Genomic DNA, 15,888 nt, shown 5'->3' on the forward strand with positions numbered 1-15,888 from the left:
CTAAGTCACTGTGCCCAGCCTAAAATCTTAAGTCATCAAAATAAAAGCAGTCACAAAGGTTTGCCTGTGAAAGGTGCCAATTAAAAATGGCATTAAGAGCTTCCCTGGCTAGAACTACCAACCTAGATGGGGTGCCCAGCCAATGGCAGGTTTAAATGAGGAGGAAGAATGGGGTGGGGTGCAAGACATGGGAGATAAACAACCAAAACTCAGCCTCAAGGGGCATGGGGGTACAAGGAGCAGGCATACCGGGGTGAGGTAGGAAGAGCCATGGTTGGGTCTCCAGCCCCAGCACTGCCTCTTATTCCATGTGAGCATCCAGGAAGTGCCTGGACCATGCAGGGCTTTGTATAAAATCACCAGGTGAGCTTGGAAACTACTGAGGTTCTCTCTAACTAACAGGTTCTACCCTGCAGACCAGTAGTTCTCAAAATGAGGTTCTCAGACCTAGAAGATCAACCAGAAAACTCACGGAAAAGGTAAATTCCAGGGTCCCATCCCACATCTACTCAATCAGAACTCTGGGAGTAGGCCCAGAAATCTGTGTTTCAACAGCCTCTCCAAATGATTCTGATACATGCTCGAATCTGACAACCACCAACTAGACCAGCAGTTTCAATCAGGGGTGATTTTGCTCCTCTCCTTTTCAAACTGGAATGAAAAGTTGCTTGCTTGCTTCTAGGAACCACAGGAAAAAGGCATCTTTTCCCACCCTTAATTTACTATTGCTGAACCAAACAGACCTGGGCTCCTGGGAATTCTGACGCAACCTGAGCAATGTCATGAAAAGTTTCCTTATCACTGAAGAAGCGCTCAGCAGCTGCTCCCTTCCCCATGAAGTGAATGAAGGCTTCTTCCAGATCATTCCTTGAATGTAGAACGCTGTGATCTTTCCCATTCCCAGGACTAAGGCCAAGTGCCTGCAAGAGCTTCACCCCTGAGAGCACCACATCAACACATGCATTGACTCTGGAAAGAGGAAAAAAACTGTGTGAAAGAAAACAGCAGAAACACTGAGTAGCTATTTTGCATTTAACAAAAAAATGTTTCTCAGAACCGTATTCAACCAAAAAACAGGGGAAGTAGATCTGAAACCTGAATTGGAACTAGCACATGGCAGGAGGAAAATTACTTTAACTGGATGTATGTATTAGGATCAGAACACAGGATACTTCAATAGTCTGGCAAACTTTCACACTAGTTACAAAGTGAAAAGACAGGTGCTTACCATTTCAGAACAAAGCTACTGTAACAAAAATGTAACATTTCTGAGAAAACGCTGGCAGAGCCAAACTGGATTCATGCTGGCTGTGTGACTTGGGCAAATCACTAATTTTGCTGTGCCTCGTTTCCTCATACACAAAATGGCAATAATATGAGCACTTAACTCATAGAGCTATGGTTAAAAATTAAATAAGCGAACGTACACTTAGGAACAGTGATTGGTACAGAGCGATCAAAATACATGCTTCCGTCAAAGGCTAGGTATTAGACATTTTCCCTCCAAAGACAAATGAGGATGGTGGTAACACAGGATGAATTCCTAAACGCCGGAGTTCTCTCAGCTGAAACTCTGTCTCTTTGAGTTTAGTGGTGATTTACAGACTTAGGCACACTTGCAGCATTCTAACAACTCACCCCTTGGTCGGACTGACCCAGGAACGTTAAAGAGCTGCCACTTCTGGTTGTCTCGATGGAAATGATGAAGTATACAGGTTGAATCCCTTATCTGAAGTGCTTGAGATCAGAAGTATTTCTGATTTTGGATTTTGGAATATTTACATATACAAAATGAGGTATCTTGGGAACGGAACTCAAGTCCAAACACAAAATTCATTTACATTTCATATACACCTTATACATATAGCCTGAAGGTAACTTTATGTTTTAAATCATTTTGTGCATGAAATAAAATTTGTATTAAGTACTTCCGTGTGAGTGGAATTTTCACAAAGAAGTACTTAATATATAGTAGTGGCATCATGTCAGTGCCCCCAGAGTTCTAGATTTCAGAGCATTTTGGATTTTGGATGCTCAACTAGTCCTAAGGTTGTCTAGCATGGCCTCTCCTATGTGTGCATGGAGAAGATCTGGTTTATATTTTCAGGGGCTCTTTGCTAAAAGTCATCCCTCTTTTAAAGAGAAGGTTCAAATAATTAGGGTAGCTAGATGAAGTCTTCCTGCCCCTCCTCCTGTCACGGTCATCTTTATTTCTGCCTCTGCCTATTGGGATGTCATTCTGGCCAGTGAGGCTGGATTACCATACAGGCAGCTCCCAGCCGGCCAACTGAGATGGCCCCTAGTGACACGGGTGACTGGGCTTCAAATTTAATTCTGAGCAACTCTGAAACCAGAAGGTAAACTCATTAATAAAAATGTCCCAATAGATGAGATTTTGGTGTAAAATACATAGTTACATTTCCCATCTAGTTTCCTTCAAAAATGAAGAGGAATCAGACTGGGATGAAGAAGAGGAACAAACGGACTGTATCCTCATTATAAGGGTCCTTTTTATTAATTTTTCCCCTAGGGATTCATGTTTTGAAAGAAGTTTTGCCTACCAAACAGCATTTAAATACTCAGTTTCTTGTTCAGGACATACATAATGACTCTGGTCAACTGGAGAAGCATAACCTAAGAGTTACTATGCCTTTCAGTGCATAAAACATCTAGCTACTCTAATTATTTGGCCCTTCTCTTTAAAAGAGGGATGACTTACAGTAAAGAAAGACTGAAAATATAAGCCAGAACTTCTCTGACATACACAGGAGAGGCCATGCTGGACATGCACGTGGCAGGTGTTTAAAGATAAGTTTAAAATACCTTTCGTTTCACAGCCTTACAGGTTAAGAAACCAAACACAACTTACAAACTGGTCTCAATTCTACCTCAGATAGGGTGCCCCTTTATTTCTAATGAATGCAACATTAGATTGGTAGGCAGAATCAGGAATAGAAGTATCTCTAGCTCTCAATCCCAGTAGGCTCCTAAGTTTCAGACAGTGAGGGCTTAGATAAGGAGGGATACCATTCCTCCAGACAGACCAGTCTAAAAAAAATTGTATCCAAATGGATTTGGGTCCCGAGTCTCAAGAGTAAAAGTTCAAAAACAGAGGGAAACCTGTCTTTGAAAATAACTACTTCAAAAACTATAAACACCTCACCCTCCATATCTAGTCCTGCTGAGATTTTAAACACTCTGACTCCTTAAAGATGAGAATGGGGAAAGCTGTTTCCAAAAGTTATAAAAGAACAAAAAGAAAAGGAACAAAGTTCAGCATATTTTGTAACACAAGATAGCACTCAATCAGTTCCATAATTCCGAACTAATTTTGAGTTAAAAAATATCACTATCACGAAACATTTTCCATCCTTCACCTAATCACATAAGGAATATTAAGGGAAAATAACCAGTTTTTCAGACTGGTTCATGGTTTACTTAATGACTTCTTATAATTTAAAAAAAAAAAAAACAGGCAGAGCATGTTGGCTCATGCTTGTAACCCCAGCACTTTGAGAGGACAAAGAGTCCCTTGAGCCTAGGAGTTCCAGACTAGCCTGAGCAATATAGGAAGACCCCCATCTCTACAAAAAATACAAAAATTAGCCAGGTGTGGTGGTGCACACCTGTAGCCCCAGCTACTCAGGAAGCTGAGGCAGGAGGATTGCTTGAGCCTGGGAGGCAGAGGTTGCAGTGAGCCAAGATGGCACCACTGCTCTTCAGCCTGGGTGAGAGAGCAAGACCCTTTCTCAAAAAACACTGAACATCTACTACGTGTCAGATGCCAAACAAGTATTTCACATGTGCTTTCTATGTGATAATATTTAACCAGAGCAAGAACCTTTCTCTGCACTTACCTCAACTCAATAGCACCCCAAAATGTAAAAAGTGTATTACCTAAGGTGCTGTATTATCAAGGGGAAATAAAGGGACACATAAAGAATCAGAAGACTTTTCGGCCAGAACCACCATCTTCCAGTAATTTGCCAAAATGACAAACACAAAGGAAAAGAGGAGAGGCACCCGATGTATGTTCTCTAGACCTTTTAGAAAACATGGAACTGTCCTTTGGCCATGTATATGCGAATCTATAAGAAATGTGATATTGAAGAATCAAGGGAATGCGTACTGTTTAAAAAGGAATACCCCACAAGGGTTGTTACCATGGCAAAACTGGAAGAGTCTACAATGTTACCCAGCATGCTGTTGGCATTGTTGTAAATAAACAAGGGCAAGATTCTTGCCAAGAGAATTAATGTGCGTATTGAGCACATCAAGCACACTAAGAGCCAAGATTGCTTCCTGAAACGTGTGAAGGAAAATGATCAGAAAAAGGAAGCCAAAGAGAAAGGTACTTGGGTTCAGCTGAAGCGCCAGCCTGCTCCACCCAGAGCAGCACACTTTGTGAGAACCAATGGGAAGGAGCCTGAGCTGCTGGAACCTCTTCCCTATGAATTCATGGCATAATAGGTGTTAAAAAAAAATAAAAGACCTCTGGACTGTAAAAAAAAAAAAAAAAAAAAAAAAAACAGAAGACAAAATTATGCTCATCTGACATGCAAACAGAATCTCACACTTCATAATCTCCAGTATTTACAAAGATATGTGTATGTGTGTGTGTGTGTGTGTGAACTTGTACAAGAGTCTGGTTACTAGCTATAATCTCTCTCTACCTAAGGAAACGGGCTTAGAAGTACCACTTGAAATTTGAGCTTAATAAATGGGGAAATTTTCACTAAAATGATGGTTATTAGATACTGAAATGGTACACGAAGAAAGATTGTGTGTATTTTATAAGGAGAAAGTTAGACTACTGTAGGGATCTGTCATGCTTAGAGTCCATGGATTTTTTAATTATCTGGGCTTTAATCCTACACAAAGGAGGAAAGACCAAATAAATATTTTTTATTTGCTTTTAAAAAATGAATTCCTTTTGTTTATGCAATAAATCTTTATTGAATGATTAATGATTCAAATATTGAGTCTGAATACATGAACCAGACCAAGCACTGTGGCTCAAGCCTGTAATCCCAACACTTTGGGAGGCTGAGGCAGTGGAGATTGCTTGAGGTCAGGAGTTTGAGATCAGCCTGGGCAATATAGCAAGACGCCCTTCAACTCATCCTCCACCTCATCCCCCACCCCACACACACACAAAAATAATCTCACACTTCAGTAAAAAGTGTGTAAGGGATGACAGTGTGATTTTGGAGAAAACACAGACGAAACAATTGGAAGATAGGTCAAGACAATAGATGCTGGATGCCAAAAGGAGTTGGGGGGGCGCTGGCAAAGAGGGCATAGTTCTCCCTTCTAGACTGTAACTGTCTCTAAGGCAAGGACGATGTTTCCTATCTCCTCCCTTCTTTTTCATCACCTGTAAATGTTTTCTAAGATTTTCTCTAGCTTTACAGTATGTGCATCAGCTGTTTTAAGAGCGAATCATAATCGTTAAAACAGAACTGTAAAGCAGAGGTAAAGGCTGGGCAACTGTCCCTGGGCTGAACCTTAGCTCCTGCATCTAGGCAGAGAAAGGTGGCTGGTCTTTAAGAAGCACCCCATGCTAGGCAGGCATTTTCAGATACATCACACCTATTTGCAAAATGCTGTAAGATCGCTCATTAGTCATCACTGCTTTCAGCTGACAAAAGTGAGGCTGTGGATTAACTAACATTCCAAAGGCCACAGACAGGCGGAGCTGAAATCAAACCCAGATTTATCTGATACTGAAGCCCACATAGGAAGTATGTACAAAGTTGTACACAAAGGGACTACTTTGTGTTTGGACACAATAAGAATGATGTAGGTAGAATGGAGAATTCATACAGGGGAGAAGACCAAGATATGTTTCAAGGGTCAGAGTGAAGCCAGTTCCAGGGGCAATGAATATATTAACATGAGGGTTTCACCATTTTTTTTTTTTTTTTGAGGAGTTTTGCTCTTGTTGCCCAGGCTGGGGTGCAATGGCGCAGTCTTGGCTCACCGCAAACTCTGCCCCCCAGGTTCAAGTGATTCTCCTGCCTCAGCCTCTCGAGTAGCTGGGATTACAGAAATATACCACCGTGCCCGGCTAATTTTCTATTTTTAGTAGAGACAGGGTTTCTCCATGTTGGTCAGGCTGGTGTCAAACTCCCAGTCTCAGGTGATCCACCCGCCTCAGCCTTCCAAAGTCCTGGGATTACAAGCACGAGCCATCATGCCCGGCAGGTTTCATCGTTTTAAAACCAATGAACAATAGGCACCAGCGTCTGATTTAGAAGCAGGAGAAGTTTCCTAGAAGCTCCTTAAAATTCCTCCTATCCTTTACTTTTATGACCCCTTTCTGCCAGCCCCTTAAATACTGGTGCCTCCCAGAATTCCACACTTACCATTTTTACCTTCTCCTCCTCTTCTCTTTCTGGGTGATCCTATCCTGTCTCTGGCTTCAACCTAAGTGCCAGTGTCTGCAAAATTTGCAACTCTAGCTTATATTAAGCCCCTCCCACTGCTTACTTTTACACCCATTAAGTTAATGTAGCTTAATACTTAAAGCAAGACACTGAAAATGTCTAGACGGGTGAGCATCACCCCATAAACAGATAGGTTTGGTCCTAGCCTTTCTATTAGCTCTCAGTGAAATTACACGTTCTCAATATATTCCTAAAAACCAGCTTCTCATCATTTTCAGTAGCTGACAGAGAAGCTTCATTAGAAACCCCACAACAATGTATGTACATTTCTCTTCCTCTGAAATCCAATCTGTCTTCTTCCACAAACTTGACTCTTCTTACATCTCTCTTAATGGCAACAACACGGCATGAACATAGAACCAGAAATGGGAAAGACGAGGCTTCAACTGCCCCTCTGGCACTTGATGCTACAAAATCTTGGGCAAATCAATGTGTGAAGACTCGGTGACAATATATTTTATCTGCCTCCCTCATAAAGTTATATTAGTCCGTTTTCATAATGCTATAAACAATTGCCCAAGACTGGGTAATTTAAAAACCGTTTTCATAATGCTATAAAGAATTGCCCAAGACAGGGTAATTTAAAAAGGAAAGAAGTTTAACTGACTCACAGTTCAGCATGGCTGGAGAGGCCTCAGGAAACTTACAGTCATGATGGAAGGTGAAGGAGAAGCAAAGTACCTTCCTAAGGTGTCAGGAAGGGGACGCCAAGCAAACAGCAGGGAAGAGCCCCTTATAAAAACCAACAGATCTCGTGAGAATTCACTCACTATCAAAAGAACAGCACGGAGGTACCGCCCCCATGATTCAATTACCCCCACATGGTCTCTCCCTTGATTAGATTATCGGGATTACAATTCAAGATGAGATTTGGGTGGCGACACAAAGCCTAACCATATTAGTCGCTATAAGATATTTAATACTGGGCTGGATGAGGTGGCTCACACCTGTAATTCCAGCACTTTCAGAGGCCAAGATGGGAGGCCAAGGCCTGAGCTCAGTAGTTCGAAACCAGCCTGAGCAACTTGGCAAATCCTGTCCCTACCAAAAATATAAAAATTAGTTGGTTGAGGTGGTACATGCTGTAGTTCAAGCTACTCGGGACACTGAGCGTGACAGGTCAAGGCTGCAGTGAGCTTGACCATGCCAATGCACATTCCACCCTGGGTAACAGAGTGAGATGCTGTCTCAAAAAACAAAAACTAAACAATATATCCAATATTAAAAACCTGTCGTTTTTGACTGCCTTTCTTTACTCCACCACATCCAACCTATTATTCAGGTTATCTTCAAATCTCACCTCTTCTACATCATTACCAAGTCTGGTTCAGGGTCCTTTCTCCCTTTACACAAACCCTACAATGGCCTCTTAAACCAGTGTTAGGGTCTCAAGGTATTTCTCCATCTGAATCACATTAAATTGCATTTTGGGTGTGTCTCTAGGGAAGTCAAACTACAACCTCAAAATGAGATTCTGATACAAGTACTGCACCTGCTCCCACCCATCCCTCCTATATTCCCATCTTTGGGCTACAAATCCTCTTTTGGTAATAGATGATGAGAAGCAGTGAAACAGGTTAGAACCACTGCTCAAAATCCACCCTTCACATTCCCACCAATTCTCAACAAAGAACTTGCCATCAGTTAACTGCTTATAAACCTTTATGGCTTCCCCATCACCTAACCTGACATGGGCCCTTCACAATCAGGTCCAACCCTTCATTCTCAGCATCATCTCTTTACAACCCTCTACCATGATTCTTGCTCCAAAACAGGCTGACTTGTTCCCAAACCGTGTACTTCTTCACATTTGATTCTCTTGCCTAAGTGGACCTGTTCCCACTTTTGCTTGGAGAAATTTCCTTTTTTCTTTAGGGTCTGTCCCACGAAAGTCACTATAGAATATATTTTCCAAGATGGTCGCAATAAGATGTCCCATTCCACATGTTCTTTTCACAATGTGACACTGATGCTCCTCCCATCAAGGTTTGTTCTATGTCTCCTCCCTTATAACCAGGTGGACCTGTGACTCTGGTAGAAGAGTTCCTAAGTCGTAAAAGGCAATTAAGGCTTGTGCCTGGTCCTGTGGGTCGTTCCCCTGGCCTGCCCCCATTCATATGTTGAAACCTTAATTCCCAATGTGACTATATTTGGACATGGGGCCTTTAAGGAAGTAATGAAGGTTAAATAAGGTCATATGAGTTAGCCCTATTCCATAAGGACCTGGTGTCCACATAATAGGAGTAAGAGACACCAGGAGTGTGCATGCTCAGACTAACAGTGAAAAGCCAGCTGCCTGCAAGCTAGGAAGAGAGGCCACATCAGAAACCAATCCTGCCAGCACCTTGATCTTGAATTATCAGCCTCCAGATCCACGAGAAAATAAATTTCTGTTGTTTAATCCACCTAATTTGTGGTATTCTGTTCTAGCAGCCCAAGTAGACTGATTCAATAACATGTGTTTCCAACAAGTGAGGCAGGGACCTTGCTTCACCCATCTCTGTACCTTGAGAACCTAGCACAGATCTGACACTAACCGTGTAGTTGGTGAATATCTGCTGAATGCGCATAATGCAGGAAGGACAATTTAATCCCAGCACTTTGGGAGTCCCAGGTGGGAGGTTCACTTGAGCTTAGGAGTTCGAAACCAGCCTGGGCAGTAAGGCCTTGACGCTACTAAAAAAAAATAAAAAATAAAAAAAAATTGGCTGGGCATGGTGGTGCTTGCCTGTTGTCCTAGCTATTCCAGAGGCTGAGACAGAAGGATCTCTTGAGCCCTGGAGGTTGAGGCTGCAGTAAGCAGTGATTGCGCCATGGCACTCTAGCCTAGGCGACAAGAAAGAGAGAGAAAGAGAGAGAGAGAGAGAGAGAGAGAGAGAGAGAGAGAGAGAGAGAGAGAGAGAAGGGGGGAGGGGAGGGAGGGAGGAAGGAAAGACCCTGTGTCCAATGATAAAAAATTTAAAAAAAGAAAAAAAATTATAGCTACTATTGAATGCTTTTTAAAGCAGGCATCATGCTAGATAGATTACATGAATTGTGTCGTTAAATCTTCTGGACAAGTTTGCTTTACTTTACCCCTCCTGGCCCCAATACTCCAGAGAAAGTAGTAGGCTACATGGTACAGGGCCTGCTTCTGTGTGGTGGTTATACATAACTCCGAGGTTACAGCAAGAAAGGCAAATCGAACTTAGGGACTAAAGTTAGTGTTTATAACACAAACACTATAAAGGGAATAATTACATCCCCGAGGAAGAGTACAAAGAAAGGAGGCACTGTGATTTGAAGAACCTTAAATATGCAATGTCACTGAAGTCGGGAAGGAAAGTGTTTCACGGAGAAGGGCGTGTTCAATGCGTGGAAGCCTGCAGAGAGTAGATAATGAAGACTCAAAAAGGCAAATCAGAGCGGAGTTGCAGTATTCTGGCGCTGTTTCTAGACTACACGGCGTTACGAAAGAAAGTGGGTAAAGGCAGAGATCACTCATTTTCAAGTTCAGAAGTAAGAGGAAGAAGAGTGGGTAAGGTGCAATCTTTGATTGCAAAACAGCAGTCACCAGAGGAGAAGGGGCTAAAAGTTGAAACGAGGAAGAAGGCTCGGAGAAAGGTGTCAGGCAAACCGGGATTAGCAAGCAGCTATTAGGGCTGGTCCTACCGGGATGAGAGAAAGGCGCAGAGGCCAGCCGAGTGGAAAGAGCAGCGGTGACGAACCGGTTCAACTCAGACGTCCGACGCTTCTCGCCAAGGGGCCAGCGCGGACAGCAGCGCCTCCCGGGGACCTCTGGGGAGCCCAGTTTCTGCGCGGGCTCCGCCCGACCTCCAAGGCAAACCTCGGAGGTTCAGAGACCCAGGCCCCTCCGGCACTCACCCCACTGCCACGCGGCGCCAGCGCCGTACTGGCCGCACGATAAGCGCGTCCCAGGCGGCCGCCAACCGGCCCTCGGGGGAGACGGGTCCCGGGGGCGCAGACGCGGGTCCCAGACACAGCGAGCTCCAGAAAGAGCGCAGCGCCGAGCCTGGCAGCTCTGGCTCCAGCAGGAAGACGCAGCCCACGGCCAGCGCCAGGAAACCCGCGTACGCAGAGCCGCGCCACAGCGCCATGGGGACCAAGGCGCCGCACCTGCGCGAGCCGACTCCTTTCTTAGTCCGCGCCTCTTCCGGGCTCGGCGCCCGCCGATGTCGACACAAGCTCTACGTCACACGGGCGCGACACGAGCCGCCTGAAGGGGCGGGGCAACAGGCGGCGTCACGACGCAGTGGGTGCGGATGCTCCGCCTCAGTCCTAGTCTTGGCATTGCGGGGTTGCGGTCCCGGAGGAGATGGGACAACTGCAGTTGTCCCAGTCCGGGCGCTGCACCCCAGCTTTCCCGGAACTCCAACCGTATCCTCAAATAGAGGGATGGGAATACATTTGCTTTCCCAGTAAAACAAAACAGACAGATTATGAAGAAGCGGACAAACCTCGCGTTAATATTCAAACCAGTCGATGTCCCCATTGGCACGGATCACAGCCCCTTTTTTTAATCCGACCCTCCGCCCCGTGCCCATCCTCCCTCGTTTACTAGACTCGTCTTCCTCCCGGCCCGGTGTTTGGCGCTTCTGAGAGGGATAGGCTTACAGGCCTTGACCTCCAGCCGAGACCCTCAGCCACTAAAGGAATTCGTGGAGACTGAGGAGAGCCAGCAGAGATCGGCAGAGATCGACAGCGATCGTTCTCTTCTGGATAACCAGATTCCACATTCAAACCTTAAAATAACCCATTTGGGGGCGCTGTTCCCTTTAACAAACTCAGGAAAATGTACACAATCTTGTGCACAACTTGAGACTTACGGATCTGGGTTAAGAAAAGCTGGTTTCTTTTGTTACCCCTTGGTGACATCACTTAAACCCAGCCCTGTCGTTGGTACGACCTTTCTGTGCATGAGGCTAGGCTGAGAGATAATGACGCTAGGCTTGGTACCAGCTCATTCTCAGCAACCACCATGCCCAGCCTGCTGGTCTTGTTCCCTGGCTTGTTTCCATTTTTCCAGTTCTGTTGGCTTCTGACCTTGGCTTTGTGTCTAGTTTTCCACTGTGACCCTGACCTTTGGACTTGGCAGTGAAACTTTATTTCCCTAACTTTGATCTTGGGCATTAGTCTTGATTCTCCCCAGCCCCACCTCATCAGCACTCCCCATCCTGGTCATCTACCTTCCCGCAGTTCATCCTACCTGGCCTACCTGACCATACCATCATCCCTTTCGACAAAGATGTTTGTCAGGTTTCCATATGCAAGCCTGGAGCCTGAAAGTCTGAAGTCCTGCTTCCCCAGACAAGCCCCTCACCCAACCCTGCCACCTTAACTGTTCTTATGATAATGTAAATACCTCTCACCCAACCCTGCCATCTTAACTGTTCTTATGATAATGTAAATCCTCTCACCCAACCCTGCCATTGTAACTGAACTTGTGGTCATGTATACTCCTTGCCCCTACCCGCCACCGCTGTAACTGAACTTACTCTGCAACACTCCTTCCCTGCAAAAAACTACCCAAACCTATAAAACCAACTCCTATCCCCCTGCCCCTTGCTAATGCCCTTTTCGGCCTTAGCCCACCTGCACCCAGGTAAATAAACAGCCATGTTGCTCACATAAAGCCTGTTTGAAAGGTCTCTTCATTCAAAGCGTGCGTTTTTCAACAATGTTCACACAGGAAGAGATTTGGGCTACCTTGGAAAAGAAGCCAAGGAGCCAGTGAGATCTGTGTGAAGCCATGAAAGCCATCTTCCCTAGAGTTGCCTGTCACTTCTCTCTCCTCGGGGAGACATGTCAGTCAGTTCCCAGAAAAACTGCTCCTTCTTACAACCCTCAGGTCAGGTTTCCCTGCCACCCAGAGGAGACTGAGCCAGCACCTGACTCCAAAACAGCGAGTCTGCCCAGGGACCATTTCCCTCTATTGAGAATTTTAACCAAGTGTCTGGTGTCTGAAATTATTTGATATTGGCTGCGGACCCACAAAGTCACACAAGGCTGGAGGGCAGAACCAGTTCAATGTGTTTCCAAGGTGAAGTTTTGGGGAGCACAGGAAGCTGAACTGTGGAAAGGCCATGCAGCAGACGAATCTAGAAGACTAGGAGAGTGCTCTGCATTAAAGTGTCGTGGACGGAAACCTGCCTGGGGCTTTTTCGCTCCCACCAGAGGCTGCTAAACTTTCAGCACTTTGCACCTAGTTTTTCTGCTGTTTTCTAAGTTCACCAGAACTTTTGATTTAGGCACAGGGACAAAACAATAGCAGTTGAACAAAGTGGATGTTTCTCATGTAAAAGTCCAAATGGGGTGTCGGCATGTTGCGGGCTGTGGCAGCAAGCTTGGCACCCTCTGGTTCCTATGGGGGCTACTCTGGGCCTCTTGCTGGTTGGTCACTCAGTGTGGGTTTGCATTGTGGGTGGTGAAGGGGCCAAAGAAACGAGAGAGCTGATCTCAATTCTAACTGAGAACCGAAGAGTCAGGAGCCACAGGAGGTGAAGAACAGAACACCAAGGACAGTTACCAGGCCTAGTGGAGCCTGATGTGGCTTCTGTTCACATACATAGTCACAGGCCCCTTAATTCCTTCTCATCAGGGGCTCAGGGGCAGGCATTCACTGTTTGGTACCACAGTCCCTCTTGAAATATCTCCTTAATGAAAAGCTGTCATTTCAGATTCTGATCATCTATCTGTTCAGAGAGTCTGGAATCCTTTGCAAGCCAATTGTTTCTCTAGAAGTTAGGTTTCTGGGGACAATTAAAACAGCCCCGAGTGGGCAGCTGTGGCTCCACTGCCTAGGCTGAACAAAGAGGGAAGGGCAGGGCTGGGCTGGGCAGGCCTCGAGATACCTCCTCCCCCACCCAAATTGCTTCCAGACATGGCCTTTGCTATTGGTTCTCTCTCCTTGGACCTTGAAATGAGAGAAGAAAAGCAATTTGGTTCCAGAAAATTCAGAGGCAAATGGAGGCCCCAGGTGTCCCACCCAAGATCCTGACCTGGAAGGCCAGAGAGCAGATTCCATATTAATACAAAGAATTAGCAGAGTCCTGTCAGCTTTCAAATTAGCTGAAGGTTTTGGCTTTAACATAAATACCCATCAGCACCACCCCCGTGATCTGAAAGGTCTTAAGGGGCACATTTGTTCCCACATTGGAGCAGAAACTGAAGTGAGACCAAACGGTCCTTGTGAAAGCTGGGCTAACCCACTTTCCCTGCAGCTCCAGGCCTCTGGGGTTTCAGCCAAGCTGTTCTTTGAAGGCCACGCTGTGTCAAAGCCTTTGTTGATGCCAGGGGCACAGCCCACCACAGGCCATACCCAAAGGCCAGAGTCAGAGCACAACTTTGAAGGTTACAGAACACTCCAGAGAGACAAAAGAGCCGGAATAAAGGATCCCAGCACCCAAAAAGAGAAGGCTTTGTGTCTGTAACCATAGCCCTCGGCAATCAGACATCCTCCTTCTTAATGTGAGGTTAAGAGGGGACTAGAAGTGCTCAGAGGATGGACTGCCTCTGATCAGTGCAGGGGAGAGGCAGGGGTGTTGAGGGACAGGAGCCAGATGAGAGGAACATCCACAGCAAAGCAGTGAGAAGAACATGAGAACTTCTTGATAGTAATAGAACTTCCTAGACAGACTGGGAACCGGGATTGTAGCTTGAGGGGATATGACAATGTGGTGGCTCTGAATTTTCACTTTGGAATGAACTGCTTTGGACCAGAAAGAAGCGCTGAGCCTAGGAAGGCAGGAGGCACAGGGCTGTGTGGGCTTTTGTCTGGCAGGGACCTATGAGCTTCACAGGGCAAATGAATCAGGGGGCAGGATAAAGCATATGCCTCTACCCCCACAGTGCTCTCTTAGCCATCTCAGGCTTCCCAGAGCCCTTCACACTCACAGGCCTGCCTGCGTGGGTTCTCTTCTGCAGGCTGCGTAAACCAGTCCTGTGGTAGACCTTGTAGCATCTGCTGCGGTGATCTAGTTTGGGTTTTAGTAATATTTGCAATGGTTTGGAAGGAAATGGGAAGTTTGCCTTCTAACTACTTTTTCTTTTTGATTCAAGAACCCTAGCAGTTCTATAACCACCTAGCTTAAAACCAAAATAAAGGACAAATAAATAAAAGGAAGTAAAAACATCTAACGGGCATGGCCTGGCAGCATTGCCAGAGAGAGTCCTCAGGGGCCCAGGCTTGTTCTGTCTTTTGCTCTTCCATTCCTAGGGCGGACAGCACGGAAGAGGCGGTACATCTTAACAAAACCAAGGTTTTGGAAGAAGGGAGAGATGGTAAATGGTTGTTGCAAGCAATCAACAGCTTATACTTCAATGGAAAGCGGATCGGATTTGATTCCTGGTCGCAAATCTTCACTTCTGTCATCCACTATCTCTGTGCCTTCAGGTAAGTCATTTAACTTTTCTGTTCTTCAGTCTTATGTACAAAATAATTCTTACTTTGCAGAATGGTTGTGGGAGGTAGAGTTATCTTAAGACAGTCTAGCACAGTGTCTGCTACATGTTGGAACTCAAAACACTCCCTGCTGTCACTATGGTCGGTTCTGGGAGCTATATTTAATTTTCTTCTTAGCCTTGCTGGTCTGTCACTCTCTCACTAAAAGGAAGACAGCTATTTCTGCATAGGTCACTATGCAGCAGCAGCCTTTTCTATTTTTTGTCTGCTCAGCATCTATATAATATCCACTGAATGAAAATACTAAAATTTATCTATTGTACTATGAACAGACCATTTGGGGTTTTCCCAGTTTTTTACTATTACATACAACGTTGCTATGGACATGTTGTGGTACATGTGTATAGCCATTTCTTCAGGGTAGAAACTAAGTAACATTTCTGGGCCATGTGATATACCTGTCTTTAACTTTACTGCATAATGTCCGACATCTTTCCAAAGTGGTATATCAGTTTATCTTCCCGCTGGCAGCATATGAGAATTTCAAAGCTCTGCTACACTCCAGCAGATTCTTAAAGCTTTGTCATTTTGTAGGCATGTAGTGGCATCTTACTGTGGTTTTGACAAGTTTCTATTTGTTGGTTAGTTACAAGTGTCTTGCCTCCCTCCCAGGCATTTGTATATTCATTCTCTTTATAATATCTTTAGTGAATAGAGGTCTATGAAAAATTATTCTTATGTATGTGTTTTTGTAAAGGATAGGCTCTATGTTGCCCAGGATGGTTTTGAATTCCTGGCCTCCAGATAGCCTTCCACTTTTGCCTCCCAAAGTGCCAGGATTACGGGTGTGAGCTACCATGCCCAGACTTTGTTGGAATGCCTTTGTTCCCCAGATATTGGGGAATGCAAATTGCTGACCCACAAATGTTCTTAGTTTTTAATGTAGTTAATGTTTTGTTCTTTTTTATTGCTACTTTCCCCTTATCATTGGTGCTTTTTGTTACTTACTTAAAAAATCTTCCAGATCATGAAGGTATT

General features: G+C 44.9%; 1 protein-coding gene and 1 pseudogene across 4 annotated transcripts in view; one reads left to right on the forward strand and one right to left on the reverse strand.

Moving 5' to 3' along the window:
* Positions 1-10,546, reverse strand: part of ADPGK (ADP dependent glucokinase) — a 47,318-nt gene extending 36,772 nt beyond the window's left edge. For 2 of the 4 annotated variants that reach the window (XM_012451259.2, XM_012451258.2), the window contains exons 1-2: positions 10,314-10,546; positions 744-969 (exon numbers count right to left, since the gene is read on the reverse strand). In XM_012451259.2, the coding sequence (XP_012306682.2) occupies positions 744-969; positions 10,314-10,546 (459 nt within the window). Of the gene's footprint in view, positions 1-743; positions 982-10,100; positions 10,288-10,313 lie in introns of those variants that run through there. The other 2 variants (XM_064382326.1, XM_064382323.1) reach the window with 2 other exon arrangements.
* Positions 202-4,528, forward strand: LOC135276962 (large ribosomal subunit protein eL21-like; annotated as a pseudogene).
* Positions 10,547-15,888: the final 5,342 nt, after the last annotated feature.

This window comes from Aotus nancymaae, unplaced genomic scaffold, assembly GCF_030222135.1.
Source record: "Aotus nancymaae isolate 86718 unplaced genomic scaffold, 86718_ANA_hifiasm-v0.15.2.pri h1tg000003l, whole genome shotgun sequence".
Taxonomy (NCBI): Eukaryota; Metazoa; Chordata; class Mammalia; order Primates; family Aotidae; genus Aotus; species Aotus nancymaae.